This window comes from Charadrius vociferus, unplaced genomic scaffold (assembly GCF_000708025.1).
Source record: "Charadrius vociferus isolate BGI_N301 unplaced genomic scaffold, ASM70802v2 scaffold134, whole genome shotgun sequence".
Taxonomy (NCBI): Eukaryota; Metazoa; Chordata; class Aves; order Charadriiformes; family Charadriidae; genus Charadrius; species Charadrius vociferus.
The window spans coordinates 5,161,616-5,189,279 of NW_009648333.1; the positions used below are offsets into that span (position 1 = coordinate 5,161,616).

General features: G+C 42.2%; 1 protein-coding gene across 1 annotated transcript in view; it reads left to right on the forward strand.

Moving 5' to 3' along the window:
- KIT (v-kit Hardy-Zuckerman 4 feline sarcoma viral oncogene homolog) overlaps nucleotides 1-27,664 on the forward strand; it is a 46,218-nt gene that overhangs the window by 15,151 nt on the left and 3,403 nt on the right. The window contains exons 4-17 of the mRNA XM_009885030.1: nucleotides 2,140-2,276; nucleotides 5,034-5,193; nucleotides 8,048-8,237; nucleotides 8,958-9,073; nucleotides 14,461-14,575; nucleotides 15,797-15,990; nucleotides 17,052-17,158; nucleotides 17,251-17,377; nucleotides 17,637-17,741; nucleotides 17,829-17,939; nucleotides 19,597-19,747; nucleotides 21,558-21,646; nucleotides 21,997-22,124; nucleotides 25,366-25,488. Coding sequence (XP_009883332.1) covers nucleotides 2,140-2,276; nucleotides 5,034-5,193; nucleotides 8,048-8,237; nucleotides 8,958-9,073; nucleotides 14,461-14,575; nucleotides 15,797-15,990; nucleotides 17,052-17,158; nucleotides 17,251-17,377; nucleotides 17,637-17,741; nucleotides 17,829-17,939; nucleotides 19,597-19,747; nucleotides 21,558-21,646; nucleotides 21,997-22,124; nucleotides 25,366-25,488 — 1,853 coding nt within the window. The remainder of the gene's footprint in view (nucleotides 1-2,139; nucleotides 2,277-5,033; nucleotides 5,194-8,047; nucleotides 8,238-8,957; nucleotides 9,074-14,460; nucleotides 14,576-15,796; nucleotides 15,991-17,051; nucleotides 17,159-17,250; nucleotides 17,378-17,636; nucleotides 17,742-17,828; nucleotides 17,940-19,596; nucleotides 19,748-21,557; nucleotides 21,647-21,996; nucleotides 22,125-25,365; nucleotides 25,489-27,664) is intronic.

The window sequence follows — 27,664 nt, forward strand, 5'->3', positions numbered from 1 at the left end:
TCTGCGTGGGCAGGGAGGGATCGATGGATGGAGCCCCCCCTGTCCCTGCGCACCCCTGGGTTGTGCACCGGCAGCTTCTGTGGTGTGACCTGCCCGGTGCCGTGCTCCTCGGTGGTGGGACAGGGGGTGGGCAGTGGGGGATGACTCAAGTCTGCAGTTTGCTGTGGCAAATTGAAGAAGTCTTTTTCCTGGTGATTTGGAAACTCTGATATAGTGAATTTTAGTGAAAAATAAATTTCAATTAATGAGATGAGTGCAAAAGTTTAATCGGTACAGGCATCTCTGGCATTCTCCTGTGATGACAAAAATCAAGTCCATTCTTGCTGTCTCTGGTGTTTGTTCTGTAACAAGGGTTTTTTTCAACTGTTTTTTCAGTGATGGCCAAAGAAAGCAAGCAGTTGATTGACATAACTGAAATACCTGTGACATAGGAGAATGCAGGTTGTGGTGTTGGACTATTTTGGGTTTTTTTTTTACAGGATAAGAGTCTGTAATTGCTTGATAGAGCGATAATTTCAGATGGGAGGGTCCTAACCTGGCGTCCATCTCCAGTGGCCCGCTGATGGTGGGCAGCCGTAGGTGGCCAGAGAGACCTGGGCGCTCTGCCCACGTCTCCATCTGTGGAAAAGTGTGCAGTAAGTGGAAGCATCTGCTGGAGGCCATCAGCAGCAAAGCAGCATTGTCACCCTCTGTTGTGATTACTGTGCTGTAGCGTTCAATCCTGGTCGAGCTTACCAGGTAAAACTCCCCCTTTCTCCTTGGCTGAAGGCTTAAGCGTGTTGGACACCCTTTGGTGAGCATTGTTTTTGTAATCATAACCGTGGCGCAGACCCCCAGGCTTGAGCTTCTGGTGCAGAAAGACAGAAGAGGCATCCATGAAACGGGGAGCTGTGCAGGCGTACTCAGATGTGCACCAGCTCTGCTACGATAGCGCAAGGAGTGTTTATGTCCAGCCCTTCTCCAAACAATGAGGAGCTTTATGGCCTTACGGCTTTTTTTTTTTTTTTGGTTGTCTGTAGACGTTGCTGGCGGGTGAGAACACAGCACGACTTCTGCACCGGCTTCCTCCTGTCTCTTGGGTACCGCTGAACGCCGGGGGGGATTTTTATGTGAGCCTTTATATCTGAAGAGAGCAAACATGGTCCTTTGTTCTCTTCTGTAGAACATGAGGAAAACATTATTGTTAAAGTATGAATGGCTGAAAAGCGTGGAGTTTTCCTAAGTTTCGTATAATTTACCTAAGACAACTACAAAGCCTGTGTCAGAGGCAGGAAGAGAGTCTGGAAGGTCTTATCTGATATGTGTTTCATTCACGGATTGAAAGTGAGTCTTCCTGCATAAATGCCCTAGTGGGAAGTTCAGTGGAGTCTCGTGAATGAGGAAAATTTGAAGAAAGGATGAAGAAAACAGAAAAGCAAACAGTAGAGGGAACAGAGGAAGAGCTGAAGAGCTTTGCAGAGATAAGAGACACATAATTCTCAAATGTACTTGACTGTTGAAAAGAGATACCCCGAAGCAGAAGAGGGGTACAGCTAGCCCACGGCTGCTAGTAACCACCTACCTCTTGGGTGACAAACTTGTTCCTGGTCTTGGCTCCAGCCACCTCTGTGAACCTTCACTGTGAGCAGAGGTTGTGGTGCTTTCGGGAGCGGGTGTGCTGAAGTCCTTGAGCTGTACCTTTACTTCCTAGGTTGTCCATCAGGGGCTTTTCGGAGACCTGTCAGACAGTACCTCATGTCAGCTGTCGTAATTTGTAATTAAAAGTTGCAGTTAATGCTAGGCTGCGGTTGTTCAGTGGCCGATCATCACAGTGTTTTTGGTTCCAGAGTGCAACGTTTTAATGGAATCATGGAATCATCATGGAATGAATCGTCTCATTGACGGTTCAACATCGCTCAAGTTTCTTCATGCAAGTTGCTACGCTCTAACAAGTATTATCTAACTTTAAGTGTAATTTGAAGGGAGATTGAAGCAGAAATGTGCTTGTTGTAAAGGAACGACTGTGTAATATGTTAAAGAAATTTGAATACCTCTCGGAGGCTTGAAATTTTATTGGAAAGTTAATGACTGTTGATTTTTATCCCCCCTTGGAAGCTCTGAAGCTAATGAAAAGTAATGCACTTTTAAATTGTTTTCCAGTTCATAAAACTCTTCCTGTCATCACCTTATCCAAAAGCTATGAGCTTCTCAAAGAAGGGGAAGAGTTTGAAGTTACGTGCATAATCACAGATGTGGATAGCAGCGTGAAAGCTCGTTGGATTTATCACAAAAGTGGGGTGAGTTCCTTTAATTGTATCATATATGTGTAGTACACAAACTCTCTGTAGATATTCTCATCCTTGTCTTGGATATCTGATGCTGGATCGGTTTGGATTTGCTGTTTTTCCAAAGGTTCCGCATCCCACAGACTGGTGAGGGGCCAGCAAGAACTGTCCTGTGCCCATGCCGATGGCTGGGAGGAAAAGCATCCGCACGGGCTTCTTTTCCCAAACCGAAATTAAAGTTAGGCTCATCAATGTGAAGTTTAGGTGACCTCTGTTGGGCTGCCTAAATACGGAAGCACGGAGTGCCTACACATCACATTGCAATCAATGGGAGCTGCAAATATCAACACATGGACTGCAAATTACATATTCTAGTCGTTATCATTAACAGTAAAATACCTGCTAATTAGCATGGGATTGTATGTGACAGGAATAGTAGTAAGCATTCGCAGGAATGATTAATTCATTTAAATTACATGGTGTGCCTCACTAACTGGGAAAGTTCTGAAAAATGAAATAGTCAACTGGCTTCTGTCTGTAGTGATAGATGAAGTTACTGCCTGGCATCACCAAATTAAATTATTGGCTAAGTGCTCCAGGAGAGTTCGTTACCGGCAGCGCAGCTATTCTGCAGACAAGGGGCAGAGACATCCCCTCCCCTGGTCAGCCAGCGTGCGGCCAGCTCTGCCTTTGAAATGAGCAGCAGGCACTGAGTTGTTTTTAAGGATGCTTCTTGGTGTACCCTGAAACTTAAATGAATTAAAAGCCCTTGTGACGACCTGTTATTAACTCCTGCTGTATACGCTCCCATGCTAATTGGCTGGTCTTTTACTGCTAATCGTAGTGACCAGAATACGTAATTTGCAGTCTGCGTGTTTATGGAAAAGAGGCTTCTGTGATGCTGCGGTGTTTGGATAAATCACATCTCCTCGGGCAGAATAGCGAACGGGAGGCCGTTCCCTGGGGCTGGGTATGCCACACTTAGCTAATCCGCCGGCTCTGGCAGAGCGGCTCCCACTAAGTGCTCGCTGCTCCAGAAATCCCACCTCGCAGCTCCAAGGGTTGAGGAGGTCTAAATGACATGAAGGCGGCATGGGACATGCAGATGGGGCTTTTGGTCCTGTGCCAAGGTCAACTACAAGTCTTTCATCTGAGAACTTAATTTCTTCTATCGTTCCCCCCCTTTTCTTTGTTTCAGGGTGATGAAATCAGGGTCTTCCCTTATGTTTTTGTGCATTATCACTTTCCATTTTATAAGTAAAAGCCATGAGGAAAATATTTTTGACCAAATAAGTTTGACCTTTCTGTCCTTTTTGGTAAATAGCATGGGATGCTATCTTTTAAATATTGACTATTAAATTAAATTTTGTACTGAAACGGAATACATAAAATTCATGTTTATATAGAGGCAGAATTGCATTTTGTCCTGAATAGGTCCAAGGAAAAAAAAAAACAAAACAAAACACTATGTGACTGAAGTTATCACCACTTTTGAAAATTAGGAGACTCGTTATAAGCAAGCACATCCATACAAACCAAACTGCTATTTGTCATTATTATAGTTCAGGAGGAGCCAAAATGCATCTAGAACCTCTTTGCACCTCCAAGAACTGAAAACATTCTACTAGAAAATTAGAACAAGTCCAGGTCTGCGTTTGGATTAATCAGTGTAAATTTGTCACTATTTCCAGCTACACTAAGCATTCTTACAGAAACTAAAGTCAACACCTCAAAGCATTTATTTTTGATTTGGTTCCAGAACGCATACATAGGCATAGAGTCATGATATACTCAATGCTTTGGATTGCTGTAGGTGAACCTGCTCTGGCAGGGGGGTTGGACTAGATGATCTCCAGAGGTCCCTTCCAACCCTGACCATTCTTTGATTGAAAATGAGGTTTCCAGTTGCCTGTAAGATTAATAAGTCTGGATTGCTATGGATTGAGCAGCAGAGTGTGGGTTCCAGAGCAAGGATGCCGCCTAAAGCGTGCCATGACCAGGTCTCTCTGCAGTATGTCTGCAATGAAGAGATGCCATGGCCTCGGGGCGTAGAGCGACCCGGTTTAAAATGAAGCTTCAGCACCTTAAATTCTCTCTTGTCGTTCGCTGGGAAGCACTGCAACCATTAGAGAGTTCAGTGATTTTTAGGCACCACTTGAGTTGTAAACCACACTTCAGAGTTGCAGTGACTTTTTACAATAGCTGCAGCTTCTGAGCATTAGGAGAGTCAAGACCAGTGTTCATTTTGCATCAAGCCCTACAGCTAGAAGCGTTGTTAGTGCAAATAAAGCCTTCTGTCGGTTCCTCACCTTCGTCAGCATTAGAAATTTAGTCAGAGCGAACTGGGTCTGATGGGCACAACACCCCTTTCTCCATATGATTGAAATTTTGGAAGAAATTAGAGCTTCAGCTTTGTGGCTTGGGCTGGTATCTCCCATTTGGCTCTCGGAGCAGGTGAACACACACACACACACACACACACACACACACACGTATTCTTGCCTTACAGTGGAGCTTGAGGAGGAAAATAATAAGGAATAAGGGGAGGGGATAGGACTCTAGAGAGGACATTATCTCCCAAAGACAGCTGATCACACACTTGTTTTGCATGGAGAGATTCTAGTGACAGGTTTGTCGTGCTGGCTTATTATTCCGGTTTAAAGTTATGAATATTAATATAGCAAAGTTATAATTACTTCTATTTTTAATTTATCTAGGAAAGATGCTGCATACACAGTGTTTTAGATGTTAATTGTTTTTTACCGACAGATTGTTACAAGCAAAAGCAGAAATTTGGGTGATTATGGATACGAAAGGAAATTAACATTGAACATCCGTTCAGTGGGAGTTAATGATTCTGGAGAATTCACATGCCAAGCAGAAAACCCTTTCGGAAAAACCAATGCCACAGTAACCTTGAAAGCACTAGGTAAATAGTTCTTGTAGAAACCTTAACATTTCCAAAAGCGGGAGGTGGAAAGTGAGAACACTGGGGAGCCTTCCCTTCCATGTCTCTCCTTTCCCCCAAACCTCAGTGAGTAAATTGCTTTATTAAAAGGTTGTTGCTGACTGGTACCATATGGGATGGCTGAGGAAGTGTTGTGGTGTGTATGACTACTTTAATTTCTATAAGCCTTTGCATGTTATTGGGATGTGATGTTAGAACAACCATCCAACGGTGTTTCCATCTCTCTGGTTTGTCTCATCCTTCCTGGTTTAATTTTAAATTTAATCCAGCCTTAATGAAGCAAGTAATTTACCTTGGCCTGGTACTATCCTTACACTTAAGTAATTTGGCAGCACAAGCACAAAGCGTAGCTTTAATACGTGCCTTTCAAGCACGGGAAATTTCGCTGACATTGGCATGTCAATGTTTTTTACGTAGAAGCTTTATATGTACGTCTGTGTAAAATAATGCCGTAAAGAACATTGCAGTGTGCATAGACAGCATGAAATTGTTCCGGAGTTTGCCCCCGTGATAAATCCGCTATCCATCACTTCCACAGGTTTTGGATCATGTCCCTTAACAGTCAGCGAACTCCCTCCCTCCTCTTGTTTAATAACAGACTCATTTAGAATCTGCTATGTATTAACTTGGGTGACACACAGTGCCTTTTGAATTTTAAAGCTGCTGAAACCTGCTAATTTGATAAATTAAGGACATGTTGGTATAGTTAATAAGTTCATTCTGAAGACGTCTGTGTAGTTGGCTACAACCTTTTCAGTTCCTCACCGTTCAAGGGTGTAGTAACTGCGGGAAGTGTAGCCTTGGATCCTTTTTCCTTTTCAAATCTGTTTTTTCTGTTGCACAGCTACTCCTCCAACATTGCGTGTTTTGCTTTCCCCGTAACTTAAAGAAAGCAGAAGTGTGTGATCTGTATGGGTCAGATCTTCAGCAGAGTGGGAGAGGTTTGAGTGCCCTTGACCTTGCTCCACCGTTGGAGGGGGTAGGGCTCATAACGATGGGGATGTTTTCCTCCTTCTTTTACCGGAGAGACTAAATTCATATGTAAAAGAGTGAAACAGTGTGAAGTAGGAAAGAAAATCTTTTACCCAAGGGGAACAATATGAAAGCTTTTATTGTAAGAGGAGGGAAGTTCTTAACTAAAGAAATTCTTAGGACTACTATGTATGCAAATATGGCTTTAAAAAGGATTGACTCTGGAAGGTCTGGGGACTAAAATAAAGCATGGCATTAGAAAAAGTAGAAAATAAAGTAAGAAGTTTGTATTTAGTAAAGTGCAAAATTTGTATTTAATAAAAAATACCACAGAAAAGCTGGAACCTTTTCTTTTCAAGATACTTTTCCCAGCCTCTCAAATTCGACTTAAAATAAAAAAACACCCCAACCCTCTATCTCCTGGATGCCTTTCACTATTCATTTTCAAACTGATTGTAGTTATCTGAACTGTGCCAGCTTTCAGAGTCCTGGGAAGTGGTATATGGCGTGTACTGGAGGGATCTTGGGGTTGTATCAGTTTCTAAATAGCTGTGGTTTTAACATTAGCCAAAAGGTTTACAAGAAATAATGAGTATTTTTGGTAAATTTCCTAATTACTTTTTTTTAACAGTCAATTTATCTAATGATAAACAGTTTCTAGAACTGTTTTGGGGACTGATAGCACAATCATAAAATTTTAGTTGCAGGCTCTTGGGTCCGATTTTGAATTCAGGGTGCGTAGGGGATCCTGTGTTTATACAGAGAATAGAAAAAAAGCTCTGCGAAGGAACTAAAAATCTTCAGTTTCCAGATTTCAAACCTTTGTCTCATTTCTGATGATGAAGAGCATTTTAGAGCGTACCTGCCTGCTGTGAGTTTACTTCATCCTTTCTTCTCTGAAGCAGCTGTCAAGTGCTCTGGCAGCTCCATATGCTTTCAGCAAGCCCCGCTGGCTTCAGTTTTCCCGAGCTCAGGTGCCCAGCTGGCCACAGCAGTTTGATTACTAGAAAGTGGGAAGAAGCAGGGATCTGAGATTGACTTTTGGTCTAAATTCAAGCTCTCTCAGTAAATGTGTTTCATTGTAATTGCAGTCTGCCTGTCAAACTGATAATTCCCATATGAGTTTTTGTAATAGGACTGAAAAATTTGTCTTTTCAAAGTGAATAATCCTGAAGCTGATGAGTTTATTAATGAAATTAAACCCATTGCAGTAAGGATGCTGCTCCACATGGTATTTTGGAACGGAACTGCACAGTGATAAATGGTATCTGCCAAATAAAAGATTAAGACCCAGCAGTAGATGAACAGAAATGCCTTAGTTTAAGACAATTGGTATCCAGGCCTGTGGACTTAGCACATTTTGCTCTAATTACAGTTTTTAATAGCTTCATTTGTAGTGTCGTTCTTAATTACACTTGACAAAGAAACCTTAAATATTCTAGTATACTGTCATAAATGATCAATTTATCTTGCTTTTTTTCTTAGTATTTCTTTTGTACCATACATTTTGTGGATTTTTTGGAAAAATGTAAATACTTGAGTAGAAGCAAACACGTGCTTGCATTTTTCCAAAAGCAAATAGAGGTTATTCATCACCAGAAGATGGAATTATTTCTGCTAAGGCACTCAAGGCTGCTTTAAGTCCTGTGCCTCATTCCTATATATAGCCAGTGGCCTTGGTTTTGGCAGGTGAGGGTTCAAGTTCTGCTTTGTAGATAAGGTTTCCTGTTTCACAGTTGGATGTTTGATCACTGGATCTTGAAGTAGTCTAAGTGTGGTTAGAGCACTGACAGTCTTCTAAATGGCCCTGAAATTGTTTTTCTTCTTCTCTTATGGCCATCAGCTAAAGGATTTGTCCGTTTGTTTGCAACAATGAATACCACAATAGATATAAATGCAGGGCAAAATGGAAATTTAACAGTTGAATATGAGGCTTATCCGAAACCGAGGGAAGAAGTCTGGATGTACATGAACGAAACATTACAGAATTCATCAGACCATTACGTCAAGTTCAAGGCTGTGGGCAATAACAGGTAATATGAACGATTGTAAGTGCTATCGATTTTACTTTGGAACAGCAAACTAGAGTCTGCTCTGGAAGGATGAAAGTGGTGAGATGGTGGGAAAATTGTGATTATAAAAGTTCTCATAGTCCACATGGCTTACCGCAGTAACTGGTGCAAAGTCTGCTGACCTAGATTTGGCATAGCATTGAGCTAGTCACACTGCCTGAGCACCAGTGGGCCACAAACTCACTACTCACCTACAAGATGCAAGTCCTGCCCAATAAGCAAAAATCAAAATGTAAAGCTATTTGTGTGCAGAGGCACCCTCCACCACCAGCACAGCAGAGCCCAGTGTCCTGGACAGAAGCTTACGCTTTTATTTCTGCTGTGCACTGTTCTCTCCTGAGCCCTGGTCCTCCAAAAATCCAGTGTAGCACCTAACATGCGTGGCCTGGGTCGTGTACCTGGCTTCCCCCCTCATCGAGAAAAGGAGCAGGCGGTGGTGCACGCCCGGGTGCGAGCCTGGTGCTGGGCTGCGGTGCGGGCACGCACCCAGATGTTAGAAGTGGCAAAACTTCTGGATGCTGTAGTGCAGAGGCAGTCGTAATGCAAGATAAGAGTGTCGGCACGGACACTGTCTGCAGAAGAAGATGCTGCGCAAATAACTCACTCCTTAGCTTTCGTACAGCGATTGCCTGTTCACCGCAACTTGCGAGCATCAGTAATGCTTAATTTTTTTCTTTGCAGTTATACAAGTGAACTTCACCTTACCCGATTAAAAGGAACAGAAGGAGGCATTTACACATTTTTTGTGTCCAATTCTGATGCCAGCTCCTCTGTAACATTTAATGTCTATGTGAAAAGTAAGTAAAGTGAACAGTCTGAAATATTTCATTATCACACTCATTGTATTTTATACAACATAATGTATGCACAAGATGTCACAGTGTGGTTCGGCATATGAGAGGCTTCCTGAAGTGAAGCACATGCTGGAAAACTATTCAAATGTCAAGATATAAAAGTGCAGAGTACTTACACAAATCCACCTACTATCCAGCGTGACCTTACATTCTAGCAAACGTATTCCAGAGGTTACCAGAGAGCAGCTAGTTTATGCAGGGAAAAAAATGTAACACCTGGAAACATGATCACAAAAATAAGCATGTACCATAAACCTTTGATAATTTAAGGCGGAGCAGGATATACAGGGATTATCATTTGCTTTTTTGGCAGCTAAGTTAAGCTATTAATTGTCGTTCATTTATTTGAGTTGGATGCAGAGTTTCAAAGCTTGTCAGGAGAATTATTCGCTTGTGCCCTTTGGCATATGAAAACTTCTGTATCATAATATAGATCACCATTGTTTTAGAGAAATCTGCATAGCTTTACAAACGCGCGTGCTGTCATTTCTGGGACACGGTTGTTAAAAAAGAGCATTGGTCTCGGTTCCAAATAGCGTTCTTCAAGGCAAAAGCTAAACTTCAAAATTAGTTCAGTGAAACCTTCAGGAAACCCTGTCCTTCTTAGCAGAGCCATCCTGTTAGAGATGTCAGCAGACAAATATTGGCAGATGCTAAAGGCCAAGCTTAAGGAAAATTAAACCAGGAAGGGACTGCAGGCAGAATGGAGAAACTAACGTGAAGTAGACAATGATGCCTTCAAGCCCAGCAGGAGGAACTGTATAGAAAGTGAGTGAATGTGCTGCAAGTGCAAATCTGTGTTGCTGCTGTGCTTCAGCAGCAGTGTGTCCTTCTCTGGGCATAGGCTAATGCAGAGGACTGTTGAGACTTCCACAAATGCACAAAATCCTAGATATTAACTTCTGAATTCTTCTCATTTATCACTGAAGGTCAACATTTGTAGCATCACTATTAGCGATGCCATAGTTTGGTTCTAGAAATGTCACTTGGGCTCCTTTCAGAACGTGGCATTTCTTTCTTCATCTGTGAATGTTGTCATTTGTATTCTTGTGCCTTTTCCATTTCCTAGCTGTGATTTCAAGAGATGAGGGCACTGGTGACCTCAGATGTCACTTGCCACCGTGGATAAGTGTGGGTTACAGTCACGAGGGATAATTCTACTATTTTACATATTAGCGGAGCAAATTGTTGAGCCAGAAGTTTAATTACTGGGAAGGAATGGGAGAAATTGCAGGTTGCCCGCGGAGCTGTCAGTTCAGACGAGGCTGAATGGTGTTTTCCGACTTGCAGCACCGTACGTGTGCTTGAAGCAAGGGGCTGTTCCTGGGCCTCCCAGCTCTCCCAGCCTCTGCTGGGAGCAATCCGGGCACGATAACTTAAAAAAAAACACCACATTTTTGTGTCGTAAGGTGTCAGTTCTCAGTGCAGAGCTCCACGTTGCCGCTTCTGAGGGATCTACTGCTTGATAAAAGCTGCGAACCCCTGGGGTCGTGGTTAGGAAACCAGACCAGGAGCAGTATGGCCGAGGCAGGAGGCAGCGTGGATGGCTTAGTTCTTCTGAATGGCTTGTCTGTGCCACCAACAGCATTCAAGTCTTCTCCCCTCTTGATTCAACTTCTGGTCTTGTAAGTAGTAAGATCAGCCTTGGGATGCAATGGGGACATTTAAGGCGTCTCAGTAGAGCCCAGGTTATCACGCATTGTGGCCCTGGGTGGACTGCAGACATTGCTGAGGCAGATGGATTTGACACACTTGACTCAAAAAGAGTTTCTTTTGGCATTTTGACTAAGCTCCTGCAAATATTTTTTCATTTTGAAAGGAAGAGGTGAAAAGGATTGATCCTTCTAGGGGGTTGTTTTTAAAGAAAAATAACCTCACGTTTTCGGTGGCTTGTAAGATGGTCATCATTTAGGTGTGAAACACAAACTGCATGACAACGTGCCTTATTATTTGACACTGTGAGTCGTGGGTGGGTGGGTGAGATCCTGATCTAATGGTGTGTCCTGACCTGGCATTGTTGTCAGCAGGGATTTCGCATAAATTCCTGGGATGTAGCTCGTGATGTTTACACTTCTGGCTTGGGCGAGTAATCAGCAGAAAGTAATCAAACAGGTAAAACAGGATTCATAATCAGGAGAGTGTCTTCACATAAACAAGAATTGATGCTGAAGCATTTGCTGAAAGACATGAAAAACTCTGTGCAGAAATGCTTGCCTTGGATTTAAACACATTTAGCAATTGCATATGCTAATCTGAAACAATACTAAATTGCTTTAAAAAAAAATAATGTAGTCAGTCATAGTAAATGTGACATAAAGTAAGGAAGGAGCTCTGAAATTAGGAGCCAAAAAGAAAATTACAACTTGACAAGCAGCATGCTGAACTGAGTTACAATTAAGAAATTGTAGAAATCTCTAGAGTGTCAAGGTACGGTGTGTCTAGCAATTAGTGGAGGAATCTTCCAACTAGTAGCTGAGTTTAGTGCAAAATAATATCTGGGCTTAATTATAGTCAACAAAATATTACCTGTGCAGTTGGGGCTTACGCTGCAAGGAGAAAACTGGTCATGGTAATATAGAACATGTGAAGCCAAGTGCAGGGATTTCTTTGTTGTTGGAATATGCAGTGAACAAATGAAGAGTCACCGTGATATTATAAAAAGATTTGTTCCAATCCAGAAAATGTGGCTCCAGGAGGAAAGCTCACTCTCTTTGACTGCAATGACAGACAATACCTATTAAATGTTACTTTTTAGACATTTACTTTGTTAATGATGAAGAAAAGGAAATCGGCATTAGAAAGCAATTAAATGCACAAGAGCATTGAGTTAAAATAGGAGTGACCTTTTAGAAATCCTCTTTGCTACATTCAGAATCAACATTAATAAAAGCTGAAAAGCAGTTAATAAACTTAGTGAAATTAGAAGTTTAAGACATCTAATGACTGAGTATGGAAGGCAATATGTATATATGCCAAATAATGTAATGAAACATTAAATATTTAAAGGGTTAAAGCTGAAACAGTAAGCAAAGTCTAGTCATTAGGAGCCTGTCTGATACCAGGGGTAATTAAGCAGTGAAAGTCATAAAATCTAGCACAATAAAATCTCTTTTAAAAAAGAAGATGCTCAGTGACAGCTTGGCATCTGTTTGCCAAAGCCAGTCCATCTTTGCTCCAGCATCCCCTGGAGCACCTATGCTGGTGGGTGAGGAAGAAGCCCCGGCTGCCAGAAAGGGGTGCAGGTGCTGAGACACATGGCCCGGGGTGACGCTGGCAGCCGCTGCATCCGTCCCCTTGGGTACGGAGCTTTTTTTTTTGGGGGGGGGGGGGCGCTTGGCTGCCGCAAGTGAAATGCATCCCTTAATTTCTCTGAGCCGGGGAGGCTTGGGAGCGCTCTGTGCTGGTGGGGGGAGGCTGATCACGCTAATCGCCACATCTAAGCGCTTCACCAGGGGACGTCAGGGGTAGAGCCGCTCTCAGGTGGGCTCTTCTCAGCCTCCTGCTGCAGCTCAGCTCCCAGTGGCACCGGAGCTGGACCACTCTGGCCCGGCTGCCGGAGGCGTTCAGCCCTGCGCGGCCTCTCGTCACCCTCCGCTGCTGCAGGCTGAGACCATGGGGATGTGCTTTTATTGCACAGGGAAAAAAAGACTGGTTAACGTGGGCATTTTCATTTCCCTCACTCAAAGTGTTAGATGCAGCCCAAATCTGGCGTAATATTTTTTCCGGAGCTGAATGTTCATTTTCCTCTTATATTTCACTTTTCATTTCTCTCGTTTCTTGAATTACATTGCGTTGTAACATTGCCTAGAACATAGGATATACCTAAACAAATTGCTTGCACACGGGTAGTAGATTAGCTAATTACAATTTCACAATCCAACCATTTCGGTAGGGGTTTAGGAAATGTGGATTACGTGTATTCCATGAGGCAGCGATGGAATGAGATGGGTGAGTGAGGAGATGCTGTGCGCTCTCAAAAAGTTCCCCACCGAATGAGTAATGCTGAAAATCCGTCCCAACATTTTGCAACAATGTTTGGTCCTTGGTGGTTTGCATAAAACACAACATGCGGATTTAGAAATGAAAGAACATTTGGTTCCTGTAACATGAGTCATGAGGAGATGCTATGTGATTGAGAATATACGTGTGCTTTATTGCCTCTAATTTAATCAGCAAGTAGAATATTCATTAAAAACTTAACACCATGCAGTCTTTGTACGTGGATTTTGTCTGAAATAAATTGGCATTTTCCCAGTGTAGTCTATACTGCTTCACAACTTTTTGGAGTATTAGAAGTTCATCTCACATTGCTGTAAAGCTGTGTTAACCGATAACGGAGTCTTAAATTGTACCTGTCAGGTGAGCAACATCATTGCAATACAGTCCGGGTTTTTTCCATTATCCTTTTTTTTTGGCTGATTTTGCAAGGAAGCCAAGGTAGTTATGGGAAATAAGGCCTCTAATTCAAGTTTCTCCAAGAAAAACATCTTGCTAAGGTTTGCCAGAACTGCGTTGGCGGTGCCCTTGGCTGAAGCCTGTGACATTGGACTAATGACTGTCACGTGCATCTGATCACTCTGGTTTCCCGCCATACTCAAAACAGCAGCTCCTGAACTGAGCGCAGGACCAGCTCGGGTGCAGGACGTGGTGGGAGGCATCGGCTGGCCAGATTGCTTTCTATACTACCACAGCAATCATGACTTATGGTTTGGAAAGCTGATACGTTCAGCGAAATATTAGCTTCCTCTGCGTGCAGTGTTTCAGACAGGCATCTCTTCAGCAGGGAATTTTGGTAGGGGTATCTTAGAGGGACGCGTGTCCTCTGCGGGGACTCTCTCTGCTCTGGTTGCCTTGCACTGTAGTTCCTTTTCTGGCTGCGGTGGTAATATTTAATACAGAGGGTAGATGTAAGAGAGATGTGGTTTGACAGATTTATTGCGCTTCTAACTGTGAAGAAACTGTCCTTTTTACAGGCGGGTAAAGTCATGCTGTGCAGGAATGGGAACTGCGCTGTTGTTCCAAGCGCACACTTCTTCTCTGGGTTGTTTAAGCTCCGGGCTTTGCTGGTTTGGGATATTTCATCAAACCAAATACTCAGTGGAAGTAAGGTATTTTTCTGAAAGCCAGCCCGAGCATTCAGTGTAGAACTGGTATTTTCGCAGTGCTGGCAGGACACCAGTTCAGACCCGGACACCCTTGAACATCCGAAGCTCTCTTCACCTGAGTAATTCCACGGACGATGATGCACACAAGTTGCTGGGGTGAAGAGCAAATAGCAATGCAAATTCTGTGTTCCCCTAATGTGTGATTCTTGGTTTTGTTTATTACAGCAAAACCAGAGATTCTCACCCTGGATATGCTCAGCAATGGTATTCTCCAGTGTGTAGCAGCTGGATTCCCAGCCCCTACCATATACTGGTATTTTTGCCCAGGAACCGAGCAGAGGTGAGTTAAGTAAACTAGAATCTCCAAAGGTTGTTCTCAGTGCAGCACACCCAACTTATAATTTAAAATTAAGAACATAAAATGACTCGGTAACAGTTATGTTCCAATGTTGCATCACTGTTTTCATCATTTTCGGCATTGCATTATTTGCAGTGGTTTGAGGCAAAGGCAGGGGTACGTTTCAGTATTCCCCTTCATTCCGTCCTTGAAAGGCGAATAACCAACATTTTCTGCTGCAGAAAAGTAAAAGCTAAAGTTTCTCCCTGCTGCAAGCTAGCTAAGGTTTGTATCAGTTTGGCCCCAAATGACACACGTTCTGTATGCAATTTCACAGAATGACAATCACAGAATCACTTGTGAATACGGCTGTTATCTTTTGGTTTATTGTGCAATGATATAATTTTTCAAGACGTAAAGTAATTAGATTTCTATTCACGTGAAGTATGTGACAAGTAAACAAGTTAGGAATAAAACCTGATGTCTGGTTACCACATTTCTAAGAAGATTGTAGGGTTTCCACTGTGAAGTGAGCATTTGTGAAGCATATTTTAAGGTTTTGGTTGACTTCCGCCATGGTTGTAGATCTTGTACTAGAAAGTCATAGGTCTCTCACTCGCCTAATTGGTTTTATGCCCCAAATAATTGCTATTTCCCTAATTTTTTTAAATAGCGCCTTTTTTTATCTTAACTGTGTGCTCATGTAGCAAGTATGTGACATATGAAGGAGACGCAGCATCTTGAGAGAAGAGAACTGGCTATTTTCTGGCTGCATATAAGCTTGATGGTGGTGTATGTACATCATGGGTTTTTTTGGCGCTGTGATAAAATGATGCTTGGGGAAAGTTTTCAAGAGTAGGTAATAGACCACAACGCCACAACTGCTCGAAGCTGAGGTTGGAGATGCAGATTGAATGGTACAAAACCCCTAGTGGACTTACAGACCTGTAGGTATCTCTAGCCAAAAGCAAACGCAAAGACCTCATGGTGCCCGGTTGGGTCAGTCTTGGTGTATGTATCGATTTCACCCACTACATACAAGACAATGAGACATCGTGAGTAGGCTAAGTTTTGAGGATAAGAGTTTCAGCTGAACCCCTTTATAGAGCAGTGTCGTTTAGTTATCTGATGGTCTGGCAGTGACTGTCTGCCTCAACAGCAGGACCTGTCATCCATTCCAGGTAGCAATCCATGGCGGGTAACTGTCAGTGTTGTTTCTCCCAGGTGTTTTGATTCACCGACAATATCCCCCATGGATGTCAAAATCAGTTACACAAATTCATCGGTGCCGTCATTTGAACGAATCCTGGTTGAAAGCACCATTAACGCCAGCATGTTCAGGAGCACCGGCACCGTGTGCTGCGAGGCCTCCAGCAACGGGGACAGGAGCTCTGCTTTCTTCAACTTTGCTATTAAAGGTAACAGCTGGAGTGAACGAGACCATAAAACGCGGGTGCCGTTCAGCTCTTTCTGCAAGAGGATCTTAGGTGGTTTACCTTTGCCATAAGAAAGTTTATGGGACTGTGGCTGAGCATATAACATATTACGCTACATGTTCTGCCTGTCAAAGCGTTGCTTTAATTTTTCAATGAATACTGTGGTACCACCTTTTTGCGGCGCCAGATCTGTAGAGCAGTAGGTAGCTCGTTTTCTTCTGCCTGCGCGGCACAGGGGCAAACCACCTACAGCATTACACTGGCTTTCCTTCTCTGCCTCCCTTTTTTCTTTTCCTGTCTTCATCTGTTTTAACTATTTAGGCCATCATTTTATTTTTCCAGGAAAAACTGCATTTTTTTAGTGTTTTTACAATGTCTCAGGAAAACGCGGTCCCGAACTTGACTGGAGGCTAAGGGCCCTGCTGTTGTAAAAAAAAAAGCAACAACAACAAACTGCAGAAGGGCTTATGAGTTTTGTAGCAGTATCTGTGGGTTTGTGGGGGGAAAAAACAGCACTAGAACATAGATGACTCGAAACGTGTTTGTAAATCTGTGCTCTCCTTTGCAAAATCAAATGTTCTGCTGCTTCTTTTTCTTCTTTTACACCTAGATATAACACATAAACAAATAAGCCAGATTTGGGGCAGATGGGTTTTGCTGGAATGGTATTCCTTCGCTACTCGGCACAACCTCTACTTGTAAAGACTGTGCTGTAAAGATCATACTTGGAGGGAGGGGAAAGAAAAGAAATTAGGACTTCAGAAAAAAAACTTCTTTCTTTAGCTTAACTTGACTGTCACCCCTCCTGAACTGATGAAGCAGACACTCCCGAGGCAGCAAACTGGATGCTTTCTGTGCCAGCTCTGTCCCCCACAGCTTATTCAGGAAAGTCATTCTGGTGGACCTGGAGCACATCTGGGAAAGTCAAAACCCCAAACCATGTTTCACAAGGAAGAACCAAGAAAAGATTTTTCACCTGCAACTCTTTAATATAGTTTTTCTTGTTCAGTGTTCAAGCAGAATTTTTCTCTGTTCCTTTCCAGAACAAATCCGTACCCATACCCTTTTCACCCCTTTGCTAATTGCATTTGGAGTCGCTGCAGGACTGATGTGCATCATAGTCATGATCCTGGTGTACATATATTTGCAGGTAAAATCAGAAGCCCCTCTGCCCAAGTTAGGAAAGTGTGTGAGCTGCCTGCGGAGGCTTTGGTAGTTAAAGCCGTTCTCTTTCTTTTCCAGAAACCCAAATACGAAGTTCAGTGGAAAGTTGTTGAAGAAATAAATGGAAACAACTATGTTTACATAGACCCAACGCAACTTCCTTATGATCACAAATGGGAATTTCCTAGAAACCGGTTGAGTTTTGGTTAGTTTAGATTTATTTAATTTCAGCTGCAAGGTGAAACCTTCGGGTCTCATATGAGACTTTGGTCAAACACAGCAGAGTTTTGTCAAAAAGGCGTTGTGCAATAATGCAAATAGTGATAATTGCTCATACTTACCTTGGGACAAAAAGCAAGCAGGCGTATCTACAATAGCTTCCTTGATATCATAAAATAAAATGTTGAACCCTTCAGGAATAAGTGCTCCAAGTCGTTACAGAGTATCTTGTTTTGCTTTCTTAGGTAAAACCCTTGGGGCTGGAGCTTTTGGAAAAGTTGTTGAAGCCACTGCTTATGGTCTGTTTAAATCTGATGCTGCTATGACAGTAGCAGTAAAGATGTTAAAACGTAAGTTGCTCTAATGTACTGTACAATTTTTTCTCACTTTCTTCTGGTTGACGTGTTACGTACTGAACGTTGTGCTTTGCCTTGCAGCAAGCGCCCATTTAACGGAACGAGAAGCCTTGATGTCGGAGCTTAAAGTGCTGAGTTACCTTGGAAACCACATTAATATCGTGAATCTGCTTGGAGCTTGCACTATTGGAGGTGGGGTTATCAACAGATTATCGATTACTTCTGTTCCTTTTTTCTTGCCAGAAGGAGGAACATGGTGAAGAAGAATGCAGTGCCGCCAAGTGCAGAAATCTTAAATATAGTTCTTGCTTAGGCAGGTTGCAGATCATCGTGACTATCACCTGCAAATCCCTGAATCTAGATTTTTAGGCTCATCCTAAAAGCAGTAATGAGACTGCTGTAGCCGCAGCTAAGAAGAAAGGTTACTGTTACTCTCATTACGTGAGCTGTTGTGCGCTTTTTTCTTGAGAAATTAAAAAGTTTTTTCCTCAACCACACTGTTTCTCATGAATGAGAAAAGATACGTGAGCTGATTCCGTGTTGGTATCCAAGGTGAAGTCAACAGGCCTGTCTTGTATAGTCTTCCAGCCTTTTGTTTAAACTGTAAATGTATCTGTTAAGGCACCACTGAAGTTATAAATTCTAAGCAGCAGAAAGTTGAGGAAAAGAATTTTCCAAATAAATTACTGCACAACCCAAATGTTTCACATTTAATATTAACTTAATAAGTTTGCTTTCATACATAGTAAAAGCTACAAAACAGCTGAAGTGTCAATACAGAGTGATACAGTCCTGTATTTTTAATTTATATGTATTTTAATATGAAAGATGGTGTTGCTTCTTACGCAAATATTTGCTCTTCAAGTTTTTGCTTCATTTTTCAAAGAAAAGGAGCTTGTAAAAATTCATAGTGTTAGATGGAGGCAAAACATTTCTCACTTTCACATTTAATGATTTAAAAATAGGATGAAACAATTTTGTTTAAGCAGTCAACAAAGTAGACTCGCTGGCCTGAGTGCGTGTCTGTCTCAGCTGAAAAAGTGTGGCGTCTCTAAGAAAATCCCACCACAAACACTGCTTTTGCTATTAGGAAAGCTATAATTTTTAACTGCAGAAAAATGGAAATACACTAGTGAGGTTAGGGAACGGCGGTACAGAATAACCTTACAGATGAAATAACAGACAGTGCAATTACATATTCAAGGGCCATAGCTGGAGTCATTCACTCAGAAAACATATATTTGATCTATAAACATCCGTGCTGGAGATGACTTGATTCTCCTTTCCGATTTCATTTTAATATTCTAAGACCTTGTGCAATGTAGTTTTCTGTCGCAGCAGGCTGTTCTGTTTGAATGATTTTTCCTATTATACTGCAGAATATAACACTCTACATCATTTCCAAAACATTACTGGAGGAGTGTGAAGCTCTACTGTAAACAGAAGTGAATCAAAAGGATTAATGTTTGAAGCTTGAATTACTCTAACGTTTGGAACAAATAACTTCCTTCAGGAAGTGAGCGAAATCAAACAGATGTGTCTGGCCAAAAACATTATCACATGAAGAAAGAGAAAAAGACTTATTTGTTTAATTTTTGTACAATGCAATGCCATTGACGGGAGGGAAAATTAATTGGGAGCGACACAGCTTTAGCTGGACCATAGTTGCTGGTCTGTGAAAGGGAAGATGCCGGGTTACTTTTCTATAACTTTTCAAGTCTAGACAGCACTAGGCAGTGTGATTTTTAATAGCCCAGCCTGTGTGCTTGGCTGAATGCTGTCTTTATGTGCGGTTTTCTGCTTTGAAAACAATACTCACCTGCTTTCTAAACCTCACGTACATCTACAGGTCCCACGCTGGTCATTACAGAATATTGCTGCTATGGTGATCTTTTAAATTTTCTGAGACGGAAACGAGATGCATTTATTTGTCCCAAACATGAAGAACATGCAGAAGCAGCAGTTTACGAGAACCTTTTGCATCAGGCTGAGCCTGCGGCGTAAGTATGACCTGCTGAAATGTACTTGCGTTTTTAGAAGATTGAGAAGGAGGAGATATCAAAGTTTATTGGGGATAAGAGATGTGGAGAAACCTTTCATGCAGCAGGCTTTGAAGATTCTTTGCTGTGCAAGGAAACAATTTAATTAAAGAGACGATTTGTACAGTGGGTGGTTTATTCTAACAGAGTGCGATTGAGTGTATACATACACTCTCTGTTTTACTTCTTTATCAAATTTCCTGTAGTTATTTCATGCAACTCCTTGGCTCCAATTTTCACAAGTATTTGTGTTTATCGTTCCTGTTAAACATTGGCAGTGCTCATTTAGCAGCTTGAATGACAATTCCCCCAGTGTTGGGGTGTTAATACTCTAAGCTCTCTTAAGTTCCTGCCTTCAGAAATGACTTCTTACAAAATCAAACCAGCGCCTTACAGTATCAGAGGCAGCCTGCCACCGATAGCTCGCTAGATTTTTGTGATGACATGACCTGTGTCACGATTCTGAGATTGCTCTCGTACTTTGGGCTTTTTTCGGTTACTTCATCCGTATATTTTTAACCGCTCTGTTTTAGATACCAGCCCAGAGCTCTTTCCAGATATGTTTCCAAGCAGATTTCCTGCTCGCTCCTTCCCTTTGCAAAGTGAGGGAGACATAACTTGCCAAAACAGAGCGGCTGTTACAATACCTGCCCATTTTTATTTTAAGTCTGTTTATTGCCCCAGTGGGCCCATTACTTTGTGTTGGCCGACTCAAAAGAACCAGGCAGACCCTTAGGAGGTGGTAAAGTCATTTGTCCCAGAAAGACGTAGCGCTGGTGGAGCTGTTTGTGCCACGGTAATATATGGATAGCTGGTGATGCCCCAGGGAGGTTGGGACCACTGAGGTGATGAACACAAAGCTGTGATTTGCCATTGGTGGTGTGCCCGCTGCTCAGTGCAGGAATCTCACTGCTTCAGCAGATATTGTAAACTGAGGCATTAACGGCTGAGTATTTACCAAATTCTCATATTAGTATTTACTGTAAAGTTGCAGCTGCTAAATGTGTCAGATCTTTTTGTGGTGGTGACTAAAGCCATTGCTGATCTCATTACTCCTTTCCACGTTAGCTCTGTGGCTGCATTTATTGTTCATAACCTAAACAGATATTCCAGGCTAAGGAAGGGTTATGTGTTTGAGTTCTAATGGCAATGAAGTGAAAAATGCCAAAGTACATTCATCATTTCTAAAGGTGCCTAACTGTATATTTATAAACCATATAGTATGAAAATCTGTACATTTGAATTATATATAGCAACAAGAGAACTTAAACTTAAAAAACATAGCAGATGGCTGTCCCAAGCCTCGGCTGATTCTTTGAAATATATACAAATCCCCTTTGGAACTTGGGAATCTCTGAATTTAACATCTTTTACCATTTGTCTTCTGCATTTCAATTACCACTTGAGTTGCTGAAATATTCTGGTAGAAGTTGGCCTGAGCAGAAGAAGGAAGCACTAGCAGGTCCTGTGAAACATCTGGGTGTTAATTTATAGAGAATGAAGTCTGTATAAACAGCATACGTGTGAAAGGTTTTGTTTGCTCACCTGAGCCAAACCCCAAACTTTGGGACCTTTTGTTAGCCATAATGACAAACCTCTCTTTCTGTACCGGCCTTTCCTCATCTTTTTTACACACCCATAAGTTTCTGCTCTACTGATCATTTGTAAAGCATTATATTTAGAAGATTGGCATAACCTTGGTTTTTTGTTTGGATGGCTTTTGAGACCTTTTCCACCAAACTGTCTTTCTTTTCATGTGCTGCCGTTACAGTGATGTTGCCAATGAGTACATGGACATGAAACCTGGAGTGTCATACGCAGTCCCACCGAAACCTGATAAAAAACAACCAGTGAAGTCTGGTGAGTTCACTGACAAGGAATTCTGTTTGCTGGCAGCAGTGCCGAGAGGAGGGCTTCATGGATTTTTTTCAGTTTTATCATACTTTTCTGTCATGGATGGGGACAATTAAAACATATCATTAATTGATATGAGAAGGCGTAAGAAAGACTGATAAAATAAATTACAGTGTCTTGTTGTTTCTTCACTCTTAAATGGAGTATCAGGATTACTTTTGGCTTTTTGGCAGTTGGCTATTTATGCGGCTACAGTCTGGTACTTGTGAAGATCACTGTTTTGCTTAACATAAGGCAAATCTGTTTCTAAATGGTAATACCTCGTCCACTCAAAAGCTGTTGTTTATATTGCATAGGATCCTACACCGATCAGGATGTTACCCTTTCTATGTTGGAAGATGATGAGCTTGCTCTAGATGTCGAAGATCTACTAAGCTTTTCTTACCAGGTGGCAAAGGGCATGAGCTTCCTTGCCTCCAAAAACGTAAGTTAAGAACCTGTCAGAGCTGGACAGAATCAGTAGATTTCTGATTTCCTTTGGCAACACTTTCAGTGTTTTAGTCTGATCCAGACGTTTAAATGCTGAAATACTTCCATGTTCTTTTCAACAAGCACTGCAAACTGATATGCTCCTTCCTGTACGTGAAGCTTTGGCTAATGTTGGAGTTCTGTACTGTCCTCATTGGCCAAAAGTGGTGTTTTATACCCCATAAAACAGAATTTAGGGTGCACAGTAGTCAACGTGAAGCAGTGCTACTGCGTATCCACAGTTCAGGCTAGTAGAAGCAGTGGCCTTGCTCGTGAACGTAAACTAGTCATAGAAACATCAAGAGAAGAGGCAGAGGAGAGGAATTGCAGTGAAGTACGTTTGCTGCACGCCGAGGCTCCACTGATGAATAATGCCATGTGTTGGGAGATGGTAGGTGCAGCTGAACCCTGCCTAAGCTTGGGTGGTGCCTCTTTCGGGTTTGGTCTTCAGCCCTTCCTTTGTTTCCTGGAGCATCCAGGTAGTTTCATGGGAACTCCTGATCGCTTTGGAGGCAGTGAAACCTATAGGAACCCCGAGGAGCTATTTCTTCAGTTTTCTCTGGTGTATGGGAATTAAATGGAATTCAGGAAAGAAGCAGAAACCCAACATGTGAACACCTTCAAAAACAGTTAAATCTCAAAAGTTTAAGATGTATTCTTTGTGCACCGCTGCAGAGTTTACAAACTAAATAACAGTATGAAGACAGCTGCAAAGCTATCTGTTTGCATGAGTTTTAGACACTTGCTACGTCCCTCATGCAGAATACTGCCTTAAACAGGGGAGGTATCACATCATCTGCTTCTTTTTGTTTTAGCAGTATGGCTTACTGGACAGGATGTGTCTTGTTTTTTAATTTTTTTTGAAAGATAAAATCAGCCTAGAGACACACAAATTATCTTTGTTGGCTACCCTGAGCATAATAGACATTTCTCTGGGTGTCATAGGAGAGGTATTGCATAACAGAAAGGGCATTATAACAAATAGAAGTCTTAAGCACAGCCTAATTATGATCTTCAATGGTTGTTCTCACATTTTACTGGAAAAATGCCATTTAACATGTAAACATTGTAACTAACAGACAGGTTGTACAGGTGTAGCTTGGGTAAAGCACAAAGCCAAACTTATGCAATTTAAGGAAAATAAGGTAGTCCTGGGATCTTGTGTTAATAGTGGGAAATGTGTCTCTAATTCTGCTTCGGAGGAAGTCCATGTTAATATTTGCTCTTGCACCTGTCTTTTCCCTGCTGCTGCTCCTCCATCCAAACCCTTTAGTTTATTTTTCGTCTATCGACAGCTTCAAACCAGGCCTGACAAGCAAACACATTATGTTACAGATTTTTGATAGTTTTCACCAGGCTCCTGCATTCTTCACTATTCAGTGTGCCCAGTGCTTAGCACACGTATTCTTTATTTCTTTTTCTTTTTCTAAAGAATAGCCCCAGGATTCACTATGCGTCATTCCCAGTGGCCGTTTTCTTTGTATTCTTTCCATTAATACAAACAGACACAGTGGCATTGAGCAGCAAAGGCAATAATGAATGTAACGCCACCTCACCCTGAGGCTGGGAAGTAATGTGCGGTATCGCTTTGGCAGTGCAGAATTAACAGTTTTATCACGGAATTAAGTTGCAGTGCGCTAACACAACTGTGCTTGGTCTTCTTCGGTCGTTGTGTATATACACACTCTCAGGTCTGGTTAGTACATGCAGAGGAGTGTGGGCTGATGGATAAGATGCTTCAGATTGCCTCACGCCCTCAGGAGAGGAGGGTACACGAAGATCAGCAGCTCTTCTGCAACTTCCTTGTGTGTCAAGGCTCAGAGACATAAAAGTGCCTCTGTGCTGGAGTCGTGACAGGAGCCTGTCCTGGGGGGATAATTCCCTTATTAAGCACACGGTGCCTTCATCACAAGACAGGGCGTCCTCCAATGGACAAAGTCTTTATTCAATGCAAACCGCACTGACTTTGGAGAAAGAAGGCAGAGGCGTGCTGGATGCTTGGCCATTCCTTCAGTTTACTGCTTCAGTGCAATTATACACTCAGCTTTACATATGCAAAGTGTAGAATATGTTGGATTGGGAGGTGAAGGAGAGTCGCCTGAGACAGTCATTGTCATTAAAAATTACTCCTCCTGTAAGCACGCAAAAGGGACAGAGATTAAGTTGCTTATGCAACCTGCAGTTATTTTCTTGAGTTTGATTTGCGTAACTCTTGATATTTTAAGTCATTTTTTTTTTGGTAGGGAATTCCAGAAGTTTTGTATTTCAAGGAAAAAAAGAAAAATTGAACCATCTTCAGCTGTTTTTTAGGCAGCTGTGGCCTGCGTACTATATACCATCAGTAAAGCAGAAGCTTAACGCTCTCCTTTCCAGATGGAAAAAGAGATCATTTTGTTAGAGAACTACCTCCGTTCTCTAACAAACTCACCTGGGCTCCACAGTTGCATGCAAAGAAAGACGGCTGCTGGGAAACTCGGGCACCCTTCTGGAGCTGCGGTTACAAACACGTGCACACACTTCTCAATTGAAAACTGGAATATAGGCCAGCTGGGTCACTGAACGCCTGGCTGTTCGTTGAAAGATACTGGCAAAGGAAAATTTCCAGTATTTTCAAATGCTTATAAAGCTCTCCTAGGTACTTAATAATTCAGGTCTTCCAGAGGAGTATTTCTGAAATGGGATTCAGTTTCTGGACTTGTGTGCTTTGAAGTTGTTACCATAATTTTCTGTATTTTCAGCTTTTCAGCACTTTTCCCTCAACAACAATAGTTATTTAATAGAAGATTGGTATTATTTTAGAAACAAGCCACATTTTCCCCTTATTTGTCCCGTGTTAGGAAACAAGCCAGTGATTTTTTTTGATAGAAAGTCAGAGGAAAAGTACGTTAAACTTTAGCTGCAGACATGAAACACCAGAAAATTCAAAGTGACTGCAAGTGATCTTTTCTAAAATAAATGCATAGACAACTTTAACCATGTAGATCAATGTCATGATAGTAAAGATACTACACCAGAATGTTTAATCATCTGAGTAAGCTTATTAACACATGGCTTCATTATGGCTTTCGGCTTGCCATAAAACGCATAATGCAGTAAGTTATAGAGCTAAGTAAACATGTAACCAAGAAACAGCCCGTTAAGGTTATTATAAAATAGCTTTGTTTGTTTGTTTGTTTGTTTGTCTGTTGTGCTTTTAGTGCATTCATAGGGATCTGGCCGCAAGAAATATTCTTCTAACTCACGGTCGAATAACAAAAATCTGTGACTTTGGCCTGGCAAGGGATATAAGGAATGACTCAAATTATGTGGTCAAAGGAAACGTAAGTATATATGATACTTTATCCACCTGTTTTAAGTTAGGGGAGTTCCTGTTGTCTTGACGTGCAAAAAAAAGTCTTTCTTAGACAGAAATATAGATTTCCCAATTCTGGTATATGTCCGTGCTGGTCAGGAACTTTAGGAGGGGCAATTCTTGACGTAAATGTGTGTGCTTACAAACCCCTTGGTTTGTAACAAATAACTTGTTGTTATACTGGAAAAAAAAATGTGCTAGTATCTGAATGTATGTTGTAGTGGATGAGATGGTTTTGCTGCACCAATATAATACCCAGTCTTTCTGTTATATCTCAACATACTAAAAGTTACAGCTCTGTGAGTAATTGCAAGTTTTGCCATTGGGATATTCTGGTAGCCCTATCCTAAATATAATTATTTTGAAACTTTTTTCCTCTGGGCATTGCTGTATTTGTCCATTACTGAAATAGTTTATTTTAAAAATACCTAAATAATGAGGGTTTTGCATCCTGTTCTTTGCTATAAAGCATCGCTCAGACAACAGAAACTGGATTCTGAAGTGTGAATTTATCAATTAGTGCGGAGCGGAAGGCAAAAATCCTTGGTTTTATCTAATTCCATACACGGATTTTAACCTTTTATGTGAAACACACAGCTTTAACTTGCAGCTGTAATTCAAGCCCTGTAAGAGGGTTTGAACAAGACACTACATTTTGATGAGAATAGTTTAAAACCTCCTATGTAGAAGAGTACTGATTACACTGGTACGTAGTAGACCTCTGCAGGGGTACGAAGACACTTTGAAGTGATGCAGATTACCTTGGCAGCACTCGAAGTCCCCTTTAAAGTGCTAGTGCAGTAAAAGGAGCCCTACTACAAAAGAAAGTCGAGTCGGTCTGTGGTTAAGCTGGAGAATTCTGCTACGAAATATAGGTATAGGCTTCTCAAACTGATTTGCACTGCGTGGATTAATGTTGTAAGTCTGCATCAGATACACGCAGCCATCCACTGCCTTCAGAGTACACTTGTTTTCACTTTCACTGTTTTTCAAAGGAGAGAAGATCCATGTTCAGCAAGGCAGCCCTCCTCCCCAGCCCTGCTGGGTGCTCCACGGTCAGGGGCTGGTCGTTAGTTAGGGGACTTTACAACACTCAAACCGAAGGTTGCCCATCTGGGCTTTGGGCAAGCTGACCCACACCTGAGCATCTCTCACCAAAGTGATTTGCCTCGCTTGGTTAACCACAGTCAATCCGTGGCACCTCAGGTATCTGAGATATCTCTGCTGCTTTGCTGTCACCCAGCAGTCCCCAGTGTCCCAGCTACCTACAGCATCCCTATTTTAGGCTACAGGAGAGACAGGTTTATTGGTTGTCTTCAAAAACAATGTTGGTACTAGCCACTGGGTGCCTAGAAGTTGAGGTTAGGGAACAACAGGAGCAGACATTATTCAGGAATGGCTGTCCTGGCAAAATATTGAGTGGCATTTAGTGTAAGAAAGCTGCTTTCAGGCTCAGGGTCAGGGTCGGAGGCTGCTTGATCAGTCAAGGCTCCTGGGAGTAGGAAGGGCAGACCAGCAGCTTGGGAGGAAAGTGGGCAGTAAGTAATGAACTTTTACATGTCTAGACTACCGTTTAAGTTTTCTGAGTTGCCCAACAACAGGATTTTACGTATCCTGCAAGGGTCAGAGGAGGACAGGCTGCAGCAGCCTGGGGAGAGAGGAAGCAGTGGCTGCAGGAGGCATCTAGTTGCATCTGGCCTGATCTTAAAGTGGCTCAGGAGTGCTGGGGCATCCCTAGCCATGGATGCTGCTGGGAGGCAGTGCTGCTCACAGCGCCTAGGGGCTTGGCCAAGAAGAGTGTTTGCTGGCTGTGTTGCTCAGGAAATAAACAGCTCTGGTTGCCTCTCTGGTGAGCTAGCCCATGGCAAATGTTGCCTTTCCTCCACTTCATTTCTTTTCCTTTCCTTTTACCTGCTTTGTCTGTTGGGTCTCCTTTCCTTACAAGCCATCCAGGCTCTTCTCTATCGTATGGCTGATATGTATCTTTGGACACATCATTGCAAGACCACTAAAAAAGGAAGAGGTCTGGTTTCTCCCACAGCAGGAGAAATGCTTAGGACAGAGGCGTGACCAGCTCCTACAGTCAGACCAGGAAAGGCCAAAGCAGGGAGAGGAAGGTGGAAGCAAATCGAAAGGCTTTGTGT